We start from the raw sequence: 19581 nt of genomic DNA on the forward strand, positions 1-19581 counted from the left end.
GCCTAATAAATCTGTTAGCCTTCGAGGTGCCACAAGCCTCTGGGCTGCTCTTTGTTACATCTTCGTGGATGCTTCAGCTGAGATTCCTGCATTGCAACGGGGCAACTTTACGATTCTAGGACCCCCGACGATCAGCGACCTCCTTTCTGCCAAGCGGGCACGGCCGACCCTCCTGGCCTCCCCGGGAAATCCGCCTCTTTTCTGGGCACTTGGGAAAGCGGCTCCAGGCTGAAAGAAGCCCCATCGCGACAACTTTAGCCCTGGGGGCGCACGCTTCTTTCCCTCCCGTGCAAGCCCCCCGTTCCTCCCCCCCCCCCGCCCGCGAGATCGGCCATGTTATGGAGGCAGAGAGGAACCGGATTCGCTCCCTGTCCTGCTCCGGAAGCGGCGGGGCGAATGGGAAGGGACGCGGAAGGGAGGCGTGAAAGCGGCGTTGCGCACTCTGCCGAAGCCGCGAGCCGATGGGCAAGAAGGAGCGAGGTGAGGAGCCGGAGAGGCAGCCCTTTCCTTTGCAAGGGGAGCGGAGCCCAAGGAGATCGTCCCGACCGAGTGGTCCCCAGGGATCTCATTCCCTACGCATCCCTAGCAAGGGAGATTTCCAAATCCTGGAAGCCCTCGGGGGTCCCTACTGTTTTCTTTCGTTGGGGAGGGCTTGATTACCTTACCTCTTTTGAACTGTAGGATGCATGACGGGATAAATAAAAGAGAGCATACCTTTTATTATCTTAGGCGCCTTTGTCTTTTTTCAACACATGCCTATTTTGGGGAACGCAGCTGTAAACAGGCGTCTTTTTTCTGGCAGCTACAAAATCGGTATCTACAGTTAGGCAGGCCGATTAGCTATACTTGCTCCCGAGCCCTGTTTTATTCACTTTGTGTTTTTAGGCATAGCTTTCCGGTTTGAAAATTCAGCTCTCCTAAGTCACGTGTTGCGTACTGCTTTTCAAAACAACTCCTTTTGTGAATAAAAAGAATTTCTGCATGCATCTATGTGCTAGGGGCCCAAATCGAAGATTGGAACTGGCAGTTGGAGTTCAATGATAAAATGCAGGCCCTTCCAGCAGGAAGTTTCCAGGTTTTTATCATCAACCCCTTATGGCTAAGAAGACTGGAGAGCCTGTCTAAGGCTCCAGAAAGCCTCATGTCTAAAGAGTTTGGAAGCTTAGCAGGGTGAATGGGCTGACTGAATGTCTCAACATTAGCCTCTTCTAGGGTTCATTTAAATTAGTAATATAGCTGTCAAGGAGCATGGAGAACACAGACTTTTGGAGCAACACTGGTGGAATGTTTGGAGTGTGACTCCTGAGAATTGGATGGATTGGAAGCTTGGTCCTTCAGTGATGTGTTTGATTTTGACACCCCTGCTTTAGAGGGCCAATTTGTCTTGGTTTATTTGACCTGGTACTACTCTTGCTGCCCAGTGAATACTTCTCTCTCCATAACTGTGTGTTGGCGGTATAAACAACCCAGTCTGTGCCTCTTGCTAATTATTTTTTAAAAAACTCTTTACTGGCATGACTTTCAGAGGCGTATTAGTCCATGGAAGTTGTAAGCAGACATATGTGCATTTGAAGGAAAACACATTATCAGTGCTTAGCTTGCAAGCACATTTCACTTCCATTTTTAAAGCAAATGAGTGTGCGGTTGTCAATCAGTTATGTCACTCTGTTTTGGGTCTTTTCTCTTGCTCTGGATTTTTTTACATGGACATTTCTTGGAATGTAGAAAATACATTCACAATATGTGAATGTAATGCTATTTGCTACACATTCATTTGCTACAAATATTTTCATTGTAGGGAATCTAATTTTGCCCTAATAACAGGAAAGGCTGATAATATCCTATAGCCATATGCGTTCTCAATGAGACAAAAAAGCGGATGCAAAATGAGGGAAGTCTAGTCCTAATAGTTGCCCTGCTCCACATATTCTGTCAGGTGGGGGGTGGTAGCTGGGTGTAGTTTGTGGGAAAGCCTTCCCAGTCAAATTGGGACCCCGTCAAGCCTGGTTAGATCTGAGGACCAAATGTCCCCCGTCAGGGAGCAACTTTTGGTTTTCTGAAGATTCTTCATAGAGAAAGGGCAGAGGGGTTTCATATGGGTTTCTCTACAGACAGTATAGTATTGTAAAATCCAGTGCCTGTGATTTGTTTAGCAGGAAAACGTTTTCTGAGTTGTGGGTGTGTTTTAAACCGCTTGGGCCTTGGTTTTCAGATAAGAAGAAATCTAAGAAACGACACTATGAGGAAGAAGACGAAGAAGAATATGATATCTCAGGCAAAGAGTCCCAGGAAGCGGTTCCCTCGGCAGCAGGGAAGCAAGTGGAAGATTCCTCAAACAAAATAGATGAATATGGAGCGAAAGACTACAGGAACCAGATGCTCTTAAAGGCTGATCATTCCTCACGCCCCTTGTGGGTGGTAAGTTCCATGAACTTGGAATGCTCACGTTTCGGCAAAGGAAACGTATCAAAGGATTTGGATATATTGAACTGGTTTGCATGTGATGCTGAGCCAAACTATGGCTTAGTGTGAGCACAGAGGTTCCCAGAGAGGAGATTGCAGCCGGTGTGCTTCTTCTGTTATGCTCTTGCACTGACGTGAGCTGTCCCAACCTAGACTCATGGATTGGAATAATATATGAGTGCAGTGGGACTTCTGCCATCTGGTGCATGGCATTTCCAGGAGAACACTTAAAAGTGATTTATTCCCCACAGGTGTATTTTCTTCAGACTGCTTGGTAGCCTTTAAAAGTTACCTTTCTTCCAAGGAGCTCACAGCTCGGGGTAGCATGCATGGATGCTTACAACACACATTTGCCCTTACAACAACCATGTGAGATAGGCTAGGCCATCAGTATATAGTGGACCCAAATCACCCAAAGTGAAGCTTCATGGCATTTGAACCTGGGTCTTTCCATTCCTGCTCCAACCACTACACAATTGGCTTTGGGTGAAATTGTTTTATTATTAATTTTAATTATGGATAGGTTTTTTTAATATTCAGATTTATACTTCTTACGTTGCCATTGGGTTTTATTTGTTGGTGAACTGCCTTGGTATTCTCGAAAAAAAGGGTGGGAAATAAATTCTTTTAATAATGATGAACATACAGATAATATAAAGTATTATTACCATTGATGCTTGCCTTTTTTGTAGGCCCCTGATGGCCATATTTTCCTCGAGGCCTTTTCACCTGTTTACAAGTATGCCCAGGATTTTCTAGTTGCCATCGCTGAGCCTGTTTGCCGACCCACCCATGTCCATGAATACAAGTTGACGGCTTACTCCCTCTATGCTGCTGTCAGCGTGGGCTTGCAAACGAGTGATATCACCGAATATTTGCAGAAGCTAAGTAAGACTGGAGTGCCAGATGGGATCGTTCAGTTTATCAAGGTAAGCGGTTAATCATTATCAGCTTGCTTTATTTTAAAACTAATAATATAACAGCAACAACAACAGTCTGTTGCTGTGCTTGGAGCTGCCCAAGAACATCGGTGCACAACTTAACATGATCTTCAATAGATGAGTGGTGGAGACTTGCCAGTCCCAAAGTCACTCATTTAAGTGGGGCACAGCAGCGAAAAGAAGGAGGAAGCTAAACACTGAGGATCGGGCATCATGAAGAAGTGTATAGGTAGCTCAGTGGAGCAATGCTCTATGGATGCTGCAAAAGCACGGCCACTTGCTGCTGCGAACCTCGGCCAGGATTTTGCAAGCTAGTTCTGGTCAAAGCTGAGAGCGGATCTTTGGTATCAGGTCATTATGGGGCTAAGCCATGGTGTCTGTTTTCCACCCCTGGGCATAACATTTAGGAGAACTTCTCATGTGCATTCTGCCCTTCACATAGTGAGCACTGCCTCATTGCCAGTAGGTGCCATGGCATGGAATGAAAGTGGGGAAACCTGCTGTGTGATGCGCAGGATTCATGTGGCCATGGGAGTTGTCTAAATCTCAGGTAGCCAACGTAGTGCCCTCCAGATGTTGTTCAACAACTCCCTTCAGCTCCTGCCAGTATGGCCAATGGTTGAGGATGAGAGGGCCTGGCTGCCCATGTTCTAAGCCAGGGTTTCCAGTTCCCTGCTGTTTTTAGACTACAGTTCTCATCATCCCTGACCATTGGTCCTGCTAGCTAGGGATGATGGGAGTTGTAGCCCAACAACAGCAGGAGACCCAAGTTTGGGAAATGCTGGTCTAATCCAAGTTTTTGAAAATGTGGGGCCTTTGTTCTCTTTCATGTTTCAGGCAACTTGACCATGTAGCCTGCCTTGTTGGCGGTCTTGTGAAATAAGCTGCAACATTACTCTTGCCATGTATATAATGCAAATTGAATATCTTCAGGAGTTCTGTTTCCAATGCATATTATTGTTTTGCAGCTTTGTACGGTCAGCTATGGGAAGGTAAAGCTGGTCCTGAAGCACAACAGGTAAGCAGGTGTTTGCTTTTTGAGTTGCAGGGGATTATTCCCCAGCCCATTCCCAAATCCCAAATAATAGCTGATTACTGAGTTTCGGCTGGGGTGCTGCTTGAGTGAATTATCTTCTGTTATAGAACGCCATTGCAGAAAGCAGTGCGATTGGAGAAGCAATGTTCTCAACACACTGCCTCTTTAAAAACTGTCATCAAGTATTAACTGTGCCATTACTTCACAGTTGTCCTAAAAGTATATGACACGGCATCCTATCAAAGTGTGTCATACAGAGGAGCAACATGCCCTGTGGAGGCAGACCTTCTGTAAAATGGTGGTAGATGTTGTTAACATTTGTGAAATCTATAGAATTCCCTCTCCTTTTCTCTACTTCCTAGGTATTTTGTAGAAAGCACCCATCCTGAAGTCATTCAGCAGCTTCTCCAGGACCCGGTTATTAGAGACTGCCGGCTGAGGAATGCAGAAGGGGAAGAAACTGAACTCATCACTGAAACATTCACGAGTAAATCAGCTGTATGTTGAGATTCTGGACCACCTTTTTTATGTAATATGTCCCCTTCTTTCTTGACTAGAAGCTGTAGAAAAGCTTACCTTCCTGCTGTACTCATCCCATTGAGTTTCCCACTCCATTGGAGGTATCAGAGATGGCCATGAGGCATAGAATCATAGAGTTGGAAGAGACCACAAGGGCCATCGAGTCCAACCCCCTGCCAAGCAGCAGGTTACATGTTTCACTGGGACACTCTACTTCTCTTCTTTTGCCAGCCTTCCTCACTGCTGTATGGCAGTGATGTGGGGCTCCTGCTTATTTGCAGCCTGTATTGGAGTACAGCTTGTCTCATTAGTTGCCTTTTACAAGGTCCAGCTAATTGACAGAACTTAAGCCTCTTTCTAGCCACCTTTTCCTCTAGCCTGATGAATTTCTGTTCTAGATTGCCAAGTCTAGTGAAGGGGGCAGTGGCCCTTCGACGTCGCAAGGGACAGATGCTCAGGGTAAACCAGGTGTTCCTGCTGACTTATTTGAGTTTTACGAACAAATGGATAAGGATGAAGAGGAGGAGGAGGAAACCCAGACTGTGTCTTTTGAAGTGAAACAGGTAAAAAACAACCACACCCATAAAATTTAATGGCACCCCCATTGAGGAGTACCCTAGTCACAGCATATTGAATATGAATTAATTCATTTTTGCACTAACAGCATGACTTGGCAGGACATGGTTCTCCATGGTTGTTGTCAGCCCTTTGCTGCTTAGTTTGAAGACCCATTTTCCTTCCTCCCAGGCTCAGTTGTATCTGTGGGTCCTTCAGTGATCTTCAGTTTTGCATGCCATACTTCAGCCAACTGCCTTGGCAGTTTTGTGTGACCGCAGAACAATGTCCTTTAAACCAGTAAGACCAAATGTTCCTTAGAAGTTGATTTCTATTGTAGTATGATGATTTGTCTGCAGCTGATAAGGTGAAGTGGATCTTGGCCATGTTAATGCAAACTGTTAACTTAAGATTAGCACGGCAAAGTATATTGAATGGTCTTTCAACAGGTATACAGAGGAAGAACCAAGGCTACACATTCTGTTCCAAAGAGAATATCCTAATTCATGCTTAGTTTGGTCTGTGAACATTGATAGTGGCTGCTCTTCCCTTCCACAGAAATAGAATAGAAATTGTATGGCTGTCTGTACCATAGGGAAACCAGAGCTGAGAATAGTTCTGGATTGAGCTCATGACTTCAGTGAGTGTGCCCCTTCACAAGCAGGGGTAGGGAACCTGATAGGCCCTCCAGGTGTTGCTGGACTACAACTTCCATGATCCCTAACCATTGGCCATACTGTTCACTCTTCTGGTTTCAAGGGCAAATTAGGCAAGTTAGGAATTTTCTCCTGAATAACCTGAGTAGCGTAGAGTACATGTTACCTTATGTTCATGTGCACTCAGCCTGAGAAGTTGATCAGGATGAAGGTTAGATATTAAAAGTGTAGTAAGTGCTTTCTGCATCCCCATCAGCTGGAGCTCTAAACATCAATCAAGTATATAAATGTAAACATATGCTAGAAAATTAAAGCATAGGAGTGATTTTTAAAAAGAGAGAGTTGATTTTCTTGTTGTGGCTCATAAAATGTGAGAAACATTTTCGGATTTGTCCACGATACCCAAAGCATTGCAGCATGTATGTGTGTTTGTGTGCTAGCTAATAATAATAATAATAATAATAATAATAATAATAATAATATAATTCCCCTCCATCTTGATGGGCCACCCTAGCCACCAAACACATAGTCAAACATTAAAAGCTTCAGATATAGCAACCTGACATTCTTCTTTCAAGCCTTACAGGAAGATTGTAGCTGAAGCTCCCAGCAAATAGCAGAGTAGCAAAATGAGAAAAAAGATTTTGCCCCTGCTTCTTTTTTAAGGAAATGATTGAAGAGCTTCAGAAGCGATGTATCCATCTGGAATACCCTCTACTGGCTGAATATGATTTCAGAAATGATTCGGTGAATCCTGATATTAATATAGACTTGAAGCCAACAGCTGTCCTCCGACCATACCAGGAAAAGAGTTTGAGAAAAATGTTTGGGAATGGCCGTGCTAGATCCGGTGTTATTGTCCTGCCTTGCGGTGAGTTGGCTGGGTTTAAGTTAACAAGCTTTCTCAAATTCTCTGATTTTGGCTTAGGCTTCGTCACACATATGAGAGTGTTTATTTTGCCGGAGAGCAATCACTAATCTGAACTTTTATGGATATATATTTCTTGTGCTTGTAATGTCTCTTTTCATTCCTCTTGGAACAGCTTATCCGACTTACTCAACTTGCATCTACATTTGTCTTGAGAGCGTTACCTGGGTCAGGTGTGCCAGTTAAGCTTTTCCATATTTATGTGACAGGCAGGACATGCATCACAAGTGCTTTTTCATATGACCACTTTATTAGATGTTCTCTCGATAGAATGCAGCTCTTTGGGGTCTTGTGCGCTTTCTATTCTGGATCCTACTGCACCTTGAGCTGTGGTGCATTTCAGGCACATTTTTGACAACTTCCCGTCTTTTTGTCCACTGCAGGTGCTGGCAAGTCACTTGTAGGAGTCACAGCTGCCTCCACGGTCCGCAAGCGATGCCTGATTCTGGGCAATTCCGCCGTCTCTGTAGAGCAGTGGAAAGCCCAGTTCAAAATGTGGTCCACCATAGACGACAGCCAGATCTGCCGATTTACTTCTGATGCCAAAGACAAGCCAATTGGCTGCTCCATCGCTATCAGCACTTACTCCATGTTGGGGCACACAACAAAGAGGTCGTGGGAGGCAGAAAAAGTAATGGAATGGCTGAAGAGTCAAGAGTGGGGCCTTATGATCCTTGACGAAGTGCACACCATCCCTGGTAAACAAGCCGTGTCCATGTCTGTGAACAATCCCATTTGCCCCAGTCTTAAATCCAGCACTACAGTCGTACCTTGGAAGTCGAATGGAATCTGTTCCAGAAGTCCGTTCGACTTCCAAAACGTTTGGAAACCAAAGTGTGGCTTCCAATTGGCTGCAGGAAACTCCTGCAGCCAATCGGAAGCTGCAGAAGCCCTGCCGGATGTTTGGGTTCCGAAAGAACGTTCCCAAACCAGAACACTCACTTCCATTTTTGCGGTGTTTGGGAGCCAAAACGTCCAAGTTCCAGAGCGTTCGGGATCCAAGGTAAGGCTGTACTGAACTAGGGCATTCCCAGTTATTTCATTCTGTAATTTTGACATGTGCTGTCATCTGGCTTCAAAAATTAATACATGTTTCGGAACCCTAACATGGGTGGAGCATATTGCAGTGCTGCTAGTTGTCCTTAAAACTGCTTTGTGAGCTTTCTCAAAACAAGTAGGAGCTGCATTTTTTGTAATACCTACTACTTGACTATGATTGCTTTGTAGCCTCTCTTTTCATTATTCTTAAGCGGAGAGGGAGTGAAAACCCAGTATGACATTTAGATTTAGACATGGGCTAAACTTATTGCAAAACTTGGAGATTTCATCTCTAAAATGTGGGACTAGGGGTGGGTGGAATCACAAACCATCTCACCAAAAATATTGGGTCTTCAACCCCCCCTGAAAAATACAATTTTAAATGCATACTTTTTCTTACCAAATTTAATATTGTTCTGTTTATTTTAAAAATTATAATAATGTGCTCGCCTTTCCATACTAGGATGGACTTCCTCCTCCCCCGAAATATGATATGATTTTGTAACTGGGAATTCTTCTTTTATTAAGCAATTAATATACTAAGGATGTGGTCTGTGTATATTTACTTGGAAGTATCCTTCTAAGTTTAACAGACTTACAGTCAGGGAAGTATATATAGAATTGCAGCCTGGAATTCTAAGCATAGCAGATTTAATTCCCATCTTGTAGGTTGTCCCTAGTTTTCTCAACTTCAAAAATTATAAAGAGGCTGCTTACTTTTGATTTGATTAATGCTTGTAGAGCATAAAAAATAAGACTAAACCCACCTGGTTAAAGAAAATTTCTAATCTAACGTGGCTCTTTGAAATAGGCATGTTTTTGCCTAAGCCCTTTCATGTTACTCACAGTTCTAAAAATAAATGTGGTGCTCCAGCTTGAATGCCTTTCGAAATATCCCTTTTTGAAATCAAAACATAATCTGTTCTTCTGTGATTCTTCAGCAAAAATGTTCAGGCGTGTTCTGACCATTGTTCAAGCCCATTGCAAGCTTGGGCTGACAGCCACTCTTGTCAGAGAAGATGACAAAATCGTAGACTTGAATTTCCTCATTGGGCCTAAACTGTATGAAGCCAATTGGATGGAGCTGCAGAACAATGGCTATATTGCAAAAGTCCAGTGTGCTGAGGTAAATTATACCTTGCTCCTTAAAGCTGTTGTTCTTCCTTGGACTCCTGATTATGTTCTTAAACATTCAGATTATGTTCTTAAAACATTCAGAGTAGCCACAGAATTGCTTTTTCTGTAGATCAATTTCTTTTTTCTAACCTAAAACTCTGAAATGTCTATCATTGGGTATATGGCCATGGGTTATAATGCTCCTATTCTGCAATGAGTTTTCCCCTATCATGGAATTTAAAATCAGGAAACAGGACTGATACAAATCATGGCAAATTTTCCCAGTATTAAATCTGTTAGCTTTTCATCTATTGCACACAGCTGAAAAATGAAGATGCTACAAATACTACATTCTTAAGCACTCTTGAGCAATTGTTTGAGCAATTGTTTGCTTACAGTGGTTTTTTTATATATATTTGCCTTCCTAAAGCCCTTTTCTGATATTCATCTTCTGAGTTAAAAAAGCACCATGAAGGGTGACAGCAGTGATGAATATGCTACTGTCCCTACTTAATTTGCTGGAGAGGGGAAACTAATGCATTCATCTCTGTGTCTCTCTCCCCACCCCCAAGCGTTTGCTTAGTTCAGAAGAAGAATGCCTGAAGAGAGCTTTCGTCTTGCAAATAGACAGTATATAAAAATCCTCTCTCAGAAAGTTGCATTTTGAGTTAACCCATTTTTACCATGTGAAATAACCAGTCTGCCTTGAAACGCTCAGTTCTCCTCAGCAACAGCAGAGGGCAGCGCCCCATTGCATGATCAGGCAACGCTGTGTTTGGGGCATGTGAGTTGAACTATTTCTTGTTAACTTGAAACCAGAGAGGTGGATGGCAGGAACTGCTGCACAAGGTTTACTGCTCGTAAGGGTGAGAATACTGGATGAACTGCAGCCAGAATGGTATTTGCCCAGAAGTGGGAAGAAGATGCTGTACCAACTAAGGAAGAGCGGCTGATTAAATTGATGGATTATGCTGAAATGGCAAAACTGGCAGGTGTAATAGGAAATGGGGGGGGGGGTGATCTTAAAGAGTGGGAAAATTTTTTATAATATTTGAAAATTTCTGGCATACAGGCACGTTCATTAGTAGGATTAATTTAAAGCAAGCAGTTAAAATTGTACTAAGATAAATGGAAGAATAACAAAAAAATGGAGTAAAGTGGAAAATGCAGTGTTATACAATCTAAATTAGAAAAGGAACCACAAAGGACTGGGTGAGGGAAGTCAAATATGCAATTGTATTGGAGGTATGTGTTTGTAAGGTGTGTATTTGTCAACTTTTGAAAAATGGAAAATAACATTTATTTTAAAAAGAGAATACTGGATAATCTGTCAGGGTGACCCAGAGGCCTTAAAGTACCCGAACCTAGAAATATCACTAAAAGTAGTCTACCCCATATTGGGGGGTGGGAGTGTGACATCACACATTTCTCTTACTTTTATTAAGCATCGCTTCACGTCTTGAAAGGTAGCAGTGAGAGAGGATGCCCAGGTGAGTCATCTATTCTCAGCTCATTGTGTTTAGACACAATGCACTGATTTAGGTTGTCCAAGGGATGCCGTGAATAATTGTCCTTTTTCTTTTTAGGTTTCCTTTTAAAAATTCACAAACATCCTTTTTCAGTTGTGAATATCTCCTCTTGTTGAGGTGCTGTGTGGTCCCTTCATCCTTTTTTCTCATACAGCATAACCTATAGACTTTTATCATAGTTCTCTTCTGAGAAATATCTTACAGAAATATCCTGACTGGAATCTAACTTTGTTTTATTTGGCTTAAACATAGGTATGGTGCCCAATGTCTCCTGAGTTCTACAGAGAGTATGTGGCTATTAAAACAAAGAAGAGGATATTGCTCTATACAATGAACCCAAACAAATTCAGGGCTTGCCAGTTCCTGATTAAGTTTCATGAGCGAAGGAATGACAAAATCATAGTCTTTGCAGACAATGTCTTTGCTTTGAAGGAGTATGCAGTTAGGCTGGGCAAGTAAGTATTGAATGAAGGGTAAACATGAAGATATATATGTGTTATGCTTACCCATAATGTTTCATATCCACAGTAAAATGGAATGGTGAACAGCATTGACTCGCTTAGTCTTTTCCCAGTGCTGTCAAAAATAGCATTTGGTTTTTCTGCTGATTCTCCTTCCTCTTAAAAACCAAACTATAATGATGGAGAGCAAGAGATTATTATAAACATCTATACAATTTGCAGAAGCAATATTTGGAGGAAGGGTTCAAATCTTGGATCATATGTAAAATTGTATTCTAATTAAGAGATTGTATCCAACACTATTTGTGAATGGAGCACACTGAGCCAGTTCCTACAGTACCAGGGTCTATAGAGCCAGAGTCCGGACCTTTAAAGGTGCCTTCCCCTAGGCTGGAGGAACTGAGGGCCTCACAAAGTACTTCACCAATTCAACAGCACAAGAAGCGCACCAGGAGGCCATGAAGTGTGGGATAAATACCTGATTTCAGGCCAAGTGTTGGCCTTTTGTTCCCAAAAAGCGATAGAGCCTAGGAGTAGTGGACTGGAGGCCAAGACTTCGAAGGTCACTTCCGCTCCCTGTCAGAGGAAGTTGCCCAGTCAGAGCTCTTGGCAGAACTGTGACACTGACCCTCCATACCCTGTGGGCTCTTCTGCAGGAGCAGAACTGGATACCTACATAAACTTTAAACTGAACAAAATGAGATTTTTATTAAGAAATGTTCAGTGGTGTCAGGGGTTCAGGAGCAGAGGCACAGGGGAAAGAGGAAGCGGAGAGCGAAGGGGAACAATCCGAGGGCAGCGTAGGTGAGGATGACAGTGGGGCAAGAGATTCCATGAGCCTGTCCAGTGATTCGGAAGATTCCCAGAAGGGGGCACCGATAGCCAGAGCAAGGGGGGTCCCGGGAGGGACGCACCAGAAGCAAGGGACCAGCGGTGACTCCCAAAGCAGCAGCTGGAGATCGGGACCAGCTTCCCCACCGGAGCATAGTGGGGGGGAAGGATCCCACGTGTCAGGACTGGCTTCCCCTCCAGGGGAAAGAGAAGATGAGTCAGGGCTGACCACGCCCCTATCGCTGAGTGAGGGAACAGAGGGGAAGTCAGATCCAGCTAGCCCCCCCGAAGGGGGAAGCAGTGACAGGAGCAGTGTAACGGTCAGGAGGAAGGTTGCCGGCTGGGCGCGCGCGCCAAGTTCAAATGCACAGGCGCGCGGGACAGCCGGGAGCGCGGATTGGGAGCCAGGTCCTAAAGCACGCCGGAGGCAGGGGGAAGGATCCGGGGACTCTTCAGCATCAGAAGAGTCCAGAAAGGGCAACACCCCGGCGGGCAGAAGGACCCAGAGGAGAAAGGAGCAAAGGAGGAGGTGGAGCAAGGCTAGGGTCTTGAACTGGTGTCTGGGGGGAGGAGATTCAGACGGAACTTCAGCGGTCTAGGGTTGAGACGTAGAGCTGCGCGCCGCGGCTTTGGAATCGAAACTGAACCTTAATAAAGACTTTGGTATATAACAAGAACTGGCATTGGTCCTCTGTGAGCTGGGACCTTGGGCAGCTTTGACAAGTGGTGTGGGGCTTGACTGGACAAAAGTGCTGTTGCTCAGAGAGAGCAACAGAACTTGTTTAATGTTGCTTTAACTACTTCTAGAAAGGGGTTTATCTAATGTGGAGAATTGTGAGGACAGTTGGAAACTTATTCAAATAAGTCACATTAGATACGTTTAGGCCATAGTTCAGTCATAGTAACATGCTTTACATTTGGAAAGTTCAGATTCAGTCGCTGACATCACCACTTAAAAATATCAGGGACCAGATGATGCAGAAGAAATCAAGTCGCCGGAGAGCCACCATCATTGGTTTCATTAAGATGTAAAGAAAAACTCTGGTTTATTATTATTATTATTATTATTATTAGTGGAATGAGTTACGGTGAGGCTCTGGACTGCGTAGTCTTCTGGCACAGCTGCAAGGAGGAGATGGGAGCTTTTGCATATGGACAAGCTGAGACCAAGACAACCTGGGTCCTAACCCATCATTTGAAGCTGACTTGATTCCACAAACCGTAGTTAAGATTAACCACAGCTTGCTCAAGATGTAATGACAAGATGCAGTTAATTAAAAAATGGAAGGGAGAGCTTCCCACCTGCCTGTCATTGTGCTGGAAGAGGAGAGGAGAGGGAGAGCAAAAGCACAAGAGCCCCAGCTTCACTTCAGCTGATTCCTTTAATGATAAACTATCATTAAATCCAAACATAACCAGTGTCTGACGCGGTAGAGCAGTGCTTACGGTTGTTTATTTTGAATTGACCTACATTCTGAAACTTACCGGTTCATTATTTCCAACCCAGCGATGGTCGCTTTGCCAATATTTGCCGATGAATATAAGCATAATAGCAATGTGGGAGCAGGTTTTACCACGTGCTTTTTTGTTTCTATAGTTACAAATCACCTTTGCCTCAGGACAGGGTATACTGTTTAATGTACAGGTACAAAAATGCTGTCTAAGAACCATAAAAGTACTGTGTCGAGTGGTGCTCGTTACTCCACAAAACTGGGAAATTGCTCATGGTAGCTGGGAGATACTGTGCCCTCACTCTCAAGTCATGCTAAGCCGAGCCATGGTTTAGCATGAACAAGCAAAGAGCAGAGGTTGAAGCCACTGTTCTCCCTCCCTTCACCAGCCATCTGGTTACTATGTCAGGCTATGGTTTCACTTAGTACGTTGTTTGAACTATGGTTTGTGGTTTAGCTCTCTTCCAGACAAACCACAACCTGGAACCAAGGTCAGCTCTATGGTTTGCAACTCATACATTGTCTGGAGAGAGCTAGACAACAAATCTGCATAGTCTTAAGCATTGTTTGGCACTGCATGTGAACCTGGCCTGTGTGAATCTGAATCTACCAAGAAACTGAAATCCATATATTTTCTCAGATGTGTTGTATATATCCCTTTTTCTCTCTCTTCCTTTGGTTTTGTAAAAAGATACGGCTGCTCTTTTGTGTGGTTGTTTCTTCTTCTTCTTCTTCTTCTTCTTCTTCTTCTTCTTCTTCTTCTTCTTCTTCTTCTTCGCCAAGTAAACAAGACATTTCTTCCTCCCTAGATGGTTTTACTTCTGTAAAGCCTAAACAGTCTCTTTGGTTGCTGTTCTTGACCAAGCTCTTTAGGCTCAGCAACCTGGATACTCTGTCCCAAAGGGTGCAGGGACGCTCCCAGAAAAAAAATTAATCCACAGGACAGCTTGTTATGCAAGGACACGAGTGGGAAGGGGGAAGGGAGGACACAGCTGTTAATGTGCTAACTCAGTGAATTTAACAAAAGAAAACACCTTTTTTATTTTAACAGCTGCTGCTATCCTTTCATGTAGGATTAGCAGATAAATTCAGCCCACTGATCTGTTGAGTCAGGAGGCACACATCAAGCGGATAACATTTACAACTGTCTGGATTTATTTCTTTGGAAGGGGTGTCGGGAAGAATGGGTTTATCTTCAGGCGGGTGGGTCCTCAGTGCAGTCGGCAAAGAATGCTGCAAGGAAAGGAAAGTGTTTTTGTATTTTGAATGGAATGTGGAAAATATGCGAAACAGATTTATTTTAAAATTCCCATGGCTTTCGAGTCTTCGTAATGCCTGTTCCACATACCTGAGTCCATGGGACAGAAGGCGACACCCGTTCATCGCAATTTTTTGTGTCCTTTTTTCTATTTAGACCCTATATATATGGGCCTACAGCACAGGGGGAAAGAATGCAGATCCTACAGAATTTCAAACACAACCCCAAAATCAACACCATCTTTATTTCAAAGGTAATGGAAAGCGATCTGTTAGTTACCAAATTGGCTTGGGATGTTACACGGCTTATTTTGAGCAGCCTGTGAAACGGCTATAATGTTGACAGAATTATTTATTTACTTTACTGTAGCCCACAAATCTGCATTGCTGGTTAAAGAGTTGTTTGCTTTTATTTTCAATGCTGGAAACAACACATTCGTTAAGAGGTTGTTTCTGTATTGTAGGTAGGAGACACGTCCTTTGATTTGCCAGAAGCCAATGTCCTCATTCAGATTTCGTCCCACGGCGGGTCTCGAAGGCAGGAGGCTCAACGATTGGGTCGAGTGCTGAGAGCCAAAAAAGGTAACTCAAGGCCTGTGCCCCTGCAAGTCTTCCATTTTAATGGGACACTCAAGCATGAAAGTAACATAAGTCAACTCATGTAGCCGACTAAGCATGTACAATTTGCCATTGTGCTAGTTTGTCACTGTCAGCTCCAGGTCACAGGTTAAAACAAAATTCAAGGGTAGTTCTAAAACGTGCTGCAGTAGGGGGCCATCTTTCCCTTTGTCTTTCTTGCCTAATCGCTCCTCACATGACACTGAGCATTAGCATTTTGTATGTCTTGTAAAGACACACTTTCGCAGGCCTTGTGCTCAAGGGGCTCTGTTCTAATTGTTCTTACTGAACTTCCAAGGCAGCTATGTTAGAGTTCTAAGGTGTGTCTGTTGCATAGTACTAGGATCTTTGCATAGGACTTGGGGTTTGGATGAACATGCTGCTTTGCTGATCATTTTTAACACCTTGACCAGCAAAGGGCTCTATGCATGTGGCAGTGTGCTGCTGGCAGTAATGGCACCCAGCTCTTAGAATCGTAGGTTTGGAAGGGGCCCCAAGAGTCATCTAGTCTAGTACAGCCAAGAATCTGTCACCCAACATGGGGCTCAAACCCACTTCCCTGAGATTAAGAGTCTTGTGCTCTTCCCAACAGATATCATTGGATTGGGGGAGATTATCCAGTGTTTAAGCATAGGGATAATGGGAAGTAATTGCATGGAATTAAAGAATTTCTGCCTACATTGATGTGTGTGTGTTTCTTTCAAATGAAGGCATTGTTAGGGGGAAAGGAAACAAAAATAAATATGAAACATAAGAATAGTTGCTAACACCAAATAGCTGAATTTTACTACTTATAGTAGAAGGTTGTATTTTAGCTTGCTTTACATGACCTTATGGAAAGAATTCTAATGGTGTTCACTGATTTCATATATGACATGTATAGGTTGGTTGATGCGAAATATTCTTTGTGCACTACACACCAGAAGGGTATGATTCTGCAATTACTGCAAATGCAATTACGCTGAATGGAGGGTGGCAGAAGGAAACCTGGCTCCTGCCCAGTTGACTTAGAGAGACCAGGGTGCTTGGAGCTGAAATAACCACTTGGGACTTTTGCCCATCTAAGGGGAGCTCTTTTCCTTTGCCTAACTGCAGCTTTTGAATTGGCAGCTGGTGGTTTACTTGATTATCAGTGATCGTAGGCTGCTGACATTGCAATAAGATAACTACAAAATGTTTGTTTCTTGACATCCTGACGTGCTTTTATGTGCTACTACTTCTCTAGGAATGGTTGCAGAGGAGTACAATGCCTTCTTTTATTCCCTGGTCTCCCAGGACACTCAAGAAATGGCATACTCAACCAAACGTCAACGGTTTCTAGTAGATCAAGGCTACAGCTTTAAGGTAATGTTGTCCCCCATTAGCTTGCAATATTTTTTACAGTGACTGGCTCCTGAGTGTTCTGTGGATCAACAACGCCGCAACTTAGAAACACAGTAACACTGCACTAACTTTATTACCTCTGGTTCTGTGTTGCTCATAAAGAGATAAAGGTGGGACAACAATCACATGAAGTATGTTGCTTCACCTTGGTTATTTAATAGTTAATTGTTTAGAAGTTGCACTGTTACTGATACAAACTCGAATTTATTTATTACACACACACCCTGCTCTTTTCTTGAATTAGCTCAAGGCAGCATGTACAGCTCTCCTCTATTATCCTACCAAATAGGCTGGATAATAGAGAGTGGGATGGAGGGGGTTAGGCCTTAGATCACCCAGTGGGCTTCATGTCTATGTGGGAAACTGAACTTTGGCACTCCCCAGTCTTAGTCCAATTCCGTAACGCAGGGGTAGCCAAAATAGTGCCCTTCAGATGTTGTACTACAAGAAGAAGAAGAAGAGTTTGGATTTGATATCCCGCCTTTCACTCCCCTTCAGGAGTCTCAAAGCGGCTCACATTCTCCTTTCCCTTCCTCCCCCACAACAAACACTCTGTGAGGTGAGTGGGGCTGAGAGACTTCACAGAAGTGTGACTGGCCCAAGGTCACCCAGCAGCTGCATGTGGAGGAGCGGAGACGCGAACCCGGTTCCCCAGATTACGAGACTACCGCTCTTAACCACTACACCACACTGGCTCTCAACTTCCAGCAGTCTCAGCCAGCCCAGTCAGGGATTCTTCTGCTAAACACTGTATCACCCTGGCCCATTATTTCCTCAGATGATAATGATGATGATAATAATAATAATAATAATAATAATAATAATAATAATAATAATTTATTATTTATACCCCGCCCATCTGGCTGGGTTTCCCCAGCCTCTCTGGGCGGCTTCCAACAAAACACTAAAATACAGTAACCTATTAAACATTAAAAGTTTCCCTAAACAGGGCTGCCTTCAGATGTCTTCTAAAAGTTTGGTAGTTATTTTTCTCTTTGACATCTGGTGGGAGGGCGTTCCACAGGGCGGGCGCCACTACCGAGAAGGCCCTCTGCCTGGTTCCCTGTAACTTGGCTTCTTGCAGTGAGGGAACCGCCAGAAGGCCCTCAGTGCTGGACCTCAGTGTCTGGGCAGAACAATGGGTGTGGAGACACTCCTTCAGGTATACTGGACTGAGTACAGTGCCTCATCCATAAGCTTCACTGTGAGAGGCGTAGTTAATTTCTGTATGTAACATCTCTCTTCCTTCCTGTGTCTCAGGTGATCACTAAACTTGCAGGTATGGAGGAGGAAGAGCTTATGTTTTCATCCAAGGAAGATCAGCAGCAGCTTCTCCAAAAGGTTTTGCAAGCATCAGATATGGATGCTGAGGAAGAGGTGGTTGCAGGAGAGTACGGCTCAAAGTCATCTCAGGCAAGTGGATATCATGGTAGCCTGTCAAGTTTGATGTGGAGCAAAGAGGAATTTAATGTTCAACGCTGCTCACCACACCCACCGCCCAAGGGAAGTGGCCCTGCCTCTACCTGCTTCAGTGGCAGTGGCTTCCATGATGAATGAGAGGAAAGGAAGTAGAAAGTTATTTTTCCCATTCCTGTCCATCCTGCAAGAAAGAATAAAAGGAGGGAGTTTCTTTCAAGATACAGGTGGTGAATGATTATGAGGGGACACAACCTAGCTCCGAAAATAAAGTGTGTGTGTGTGTGTGTGTGTGTGTGTGTGTGTGTGTAACTATTACAAATCTTGTTCACACATCATATGAATGCAGGGGTTTCATATGTAGAACAGACATTGCTACCCTGACATTGCACTTTCTGCTGGTCCTAGCCTCTCCACTCCCACATGGCAGTTCAAGTGTAGGCACACTCTGCTCAGTTGAGACGCCTGTGTGAAAAAGGGTTGCAGGCTCTGCCTTAGACGGTAGACGTTACTAAATTCTTATCCTCTCTCCTTCTAGGTTTCCCGGCACTATGGCACAATGAGCTCTATGTCTGGAGCAGATGATACAGTTTACATGGAATACCAAGCCTCACGAAGCAGGGCCTCCTCAAATAAACACGTCCATCCCCTTTTCAAACGCTTTAGGAAATAGTACAAGGAGAGTGCATTATGCATCTCTTCTTCCTGTAAGAAGAGGAGATAGATGAGTGAAGCAAACTCGTATTTTACAAATGGACTTTACCTTTATTATTTATGTGTGGTATTTCATAGGTAATGCTTTCAATTTTTATTTAACAGTTTAAAGATGATTTCGGAATAATTCTCAGCTGAGGAAACTATTTTTTGTATATGTTTGTAACAAGTACATGGTAAAGGTTCAGATATCTTGAAAGCACTGAATAAAAATATTCTGTACAAAAACCACCCGTAAATCATCTCATTGTGTCTTTTTCCTCTGACTCCTCTTGGTGCCTCAAATTGGATGCCTTTAGTGAAGACTCAGCCATGCTAAGAACAGTGGTCCTATTGATTTCAGACCCTTATGTAATGCTTCTGATCTAGTTTTTCCCCTAGCCATAGGCTTCCAAGAAAAAGTGATGAGAGGAGTTGCACATACCTAAGACTGGGAAGTGTTGAGCCATATTACATATTATGCAGTTTTGGTCCTTAACCATGATGCTTATATTTCCTGTTCAGGCTCAACGGCCAACAATTTTCAGTTCTGTGTTATGCCAATGATATGGTCCTTTTATCCCAGAGAAGCATTTGAGATGGGTGTTTTAGTTAGGAGATGTAGTAATAAAAACTGACAGGTTACACGAAAATTTAGATGGTCTTTGAGTATAATTCTCCTTGATTTAA

At 43.6% G+C, this 19581-nt stretch overlaps 1 protein-coding gene across 1 annotated transcript; it reads left to right on the forward strand.

Annotated features, from left to right (window-relative positions):
* Nucleotides 1-332: 332 nt before the first annotated feature.
* ERCC3 (ERCC excision repair 3, TFIIH core complex helicase subunit) lies at nucleotides 333-19143 on the forward strand. Its single transcript, XM_081885623.1, has 15 exons — nucleotides 333-480; nucleotides 2213-2418; nucleotides 3156-3392; nucleotides 4373-4422; nucleotides 4803-4938; nucleotides 5358-5522; nucleotides 6837-7041; nucleotides 7482-7796; nucleotides 9078-9262; nucleotides 11034-11236; nucleotides 14939-15035; nucleotides 15246-15363; nucleotides 16625-16743; nucleotides 18043-18195; nucleotides 18737-19143. The coding sequence occupies exons 1-15, from the start codon at nucleotides 462-464 to the stop codon at nucleotides 18869-18871; spliced, it is 2343 nt and encodes a 780-aa protein (XP_081741749.1). The 5' UTR covers nucleotides 333-461; the 3' UTR covers nucleotides 18872-19143.
* Nucleotides 19144-19581: the final 438 nt, after the last annotated feature.

This window comes from Podarcis melisellensis (assembly GCF_964234715.1).
Source record: "Podarcis melisellensis genome assembly, chromosome: 1".
Lineage (NCBI taxonomy): Eukaryota > Metazoa > Chordata > Lepidosauria > Squamata > Lacertidae > Podarcis > Podarcis melisellensis.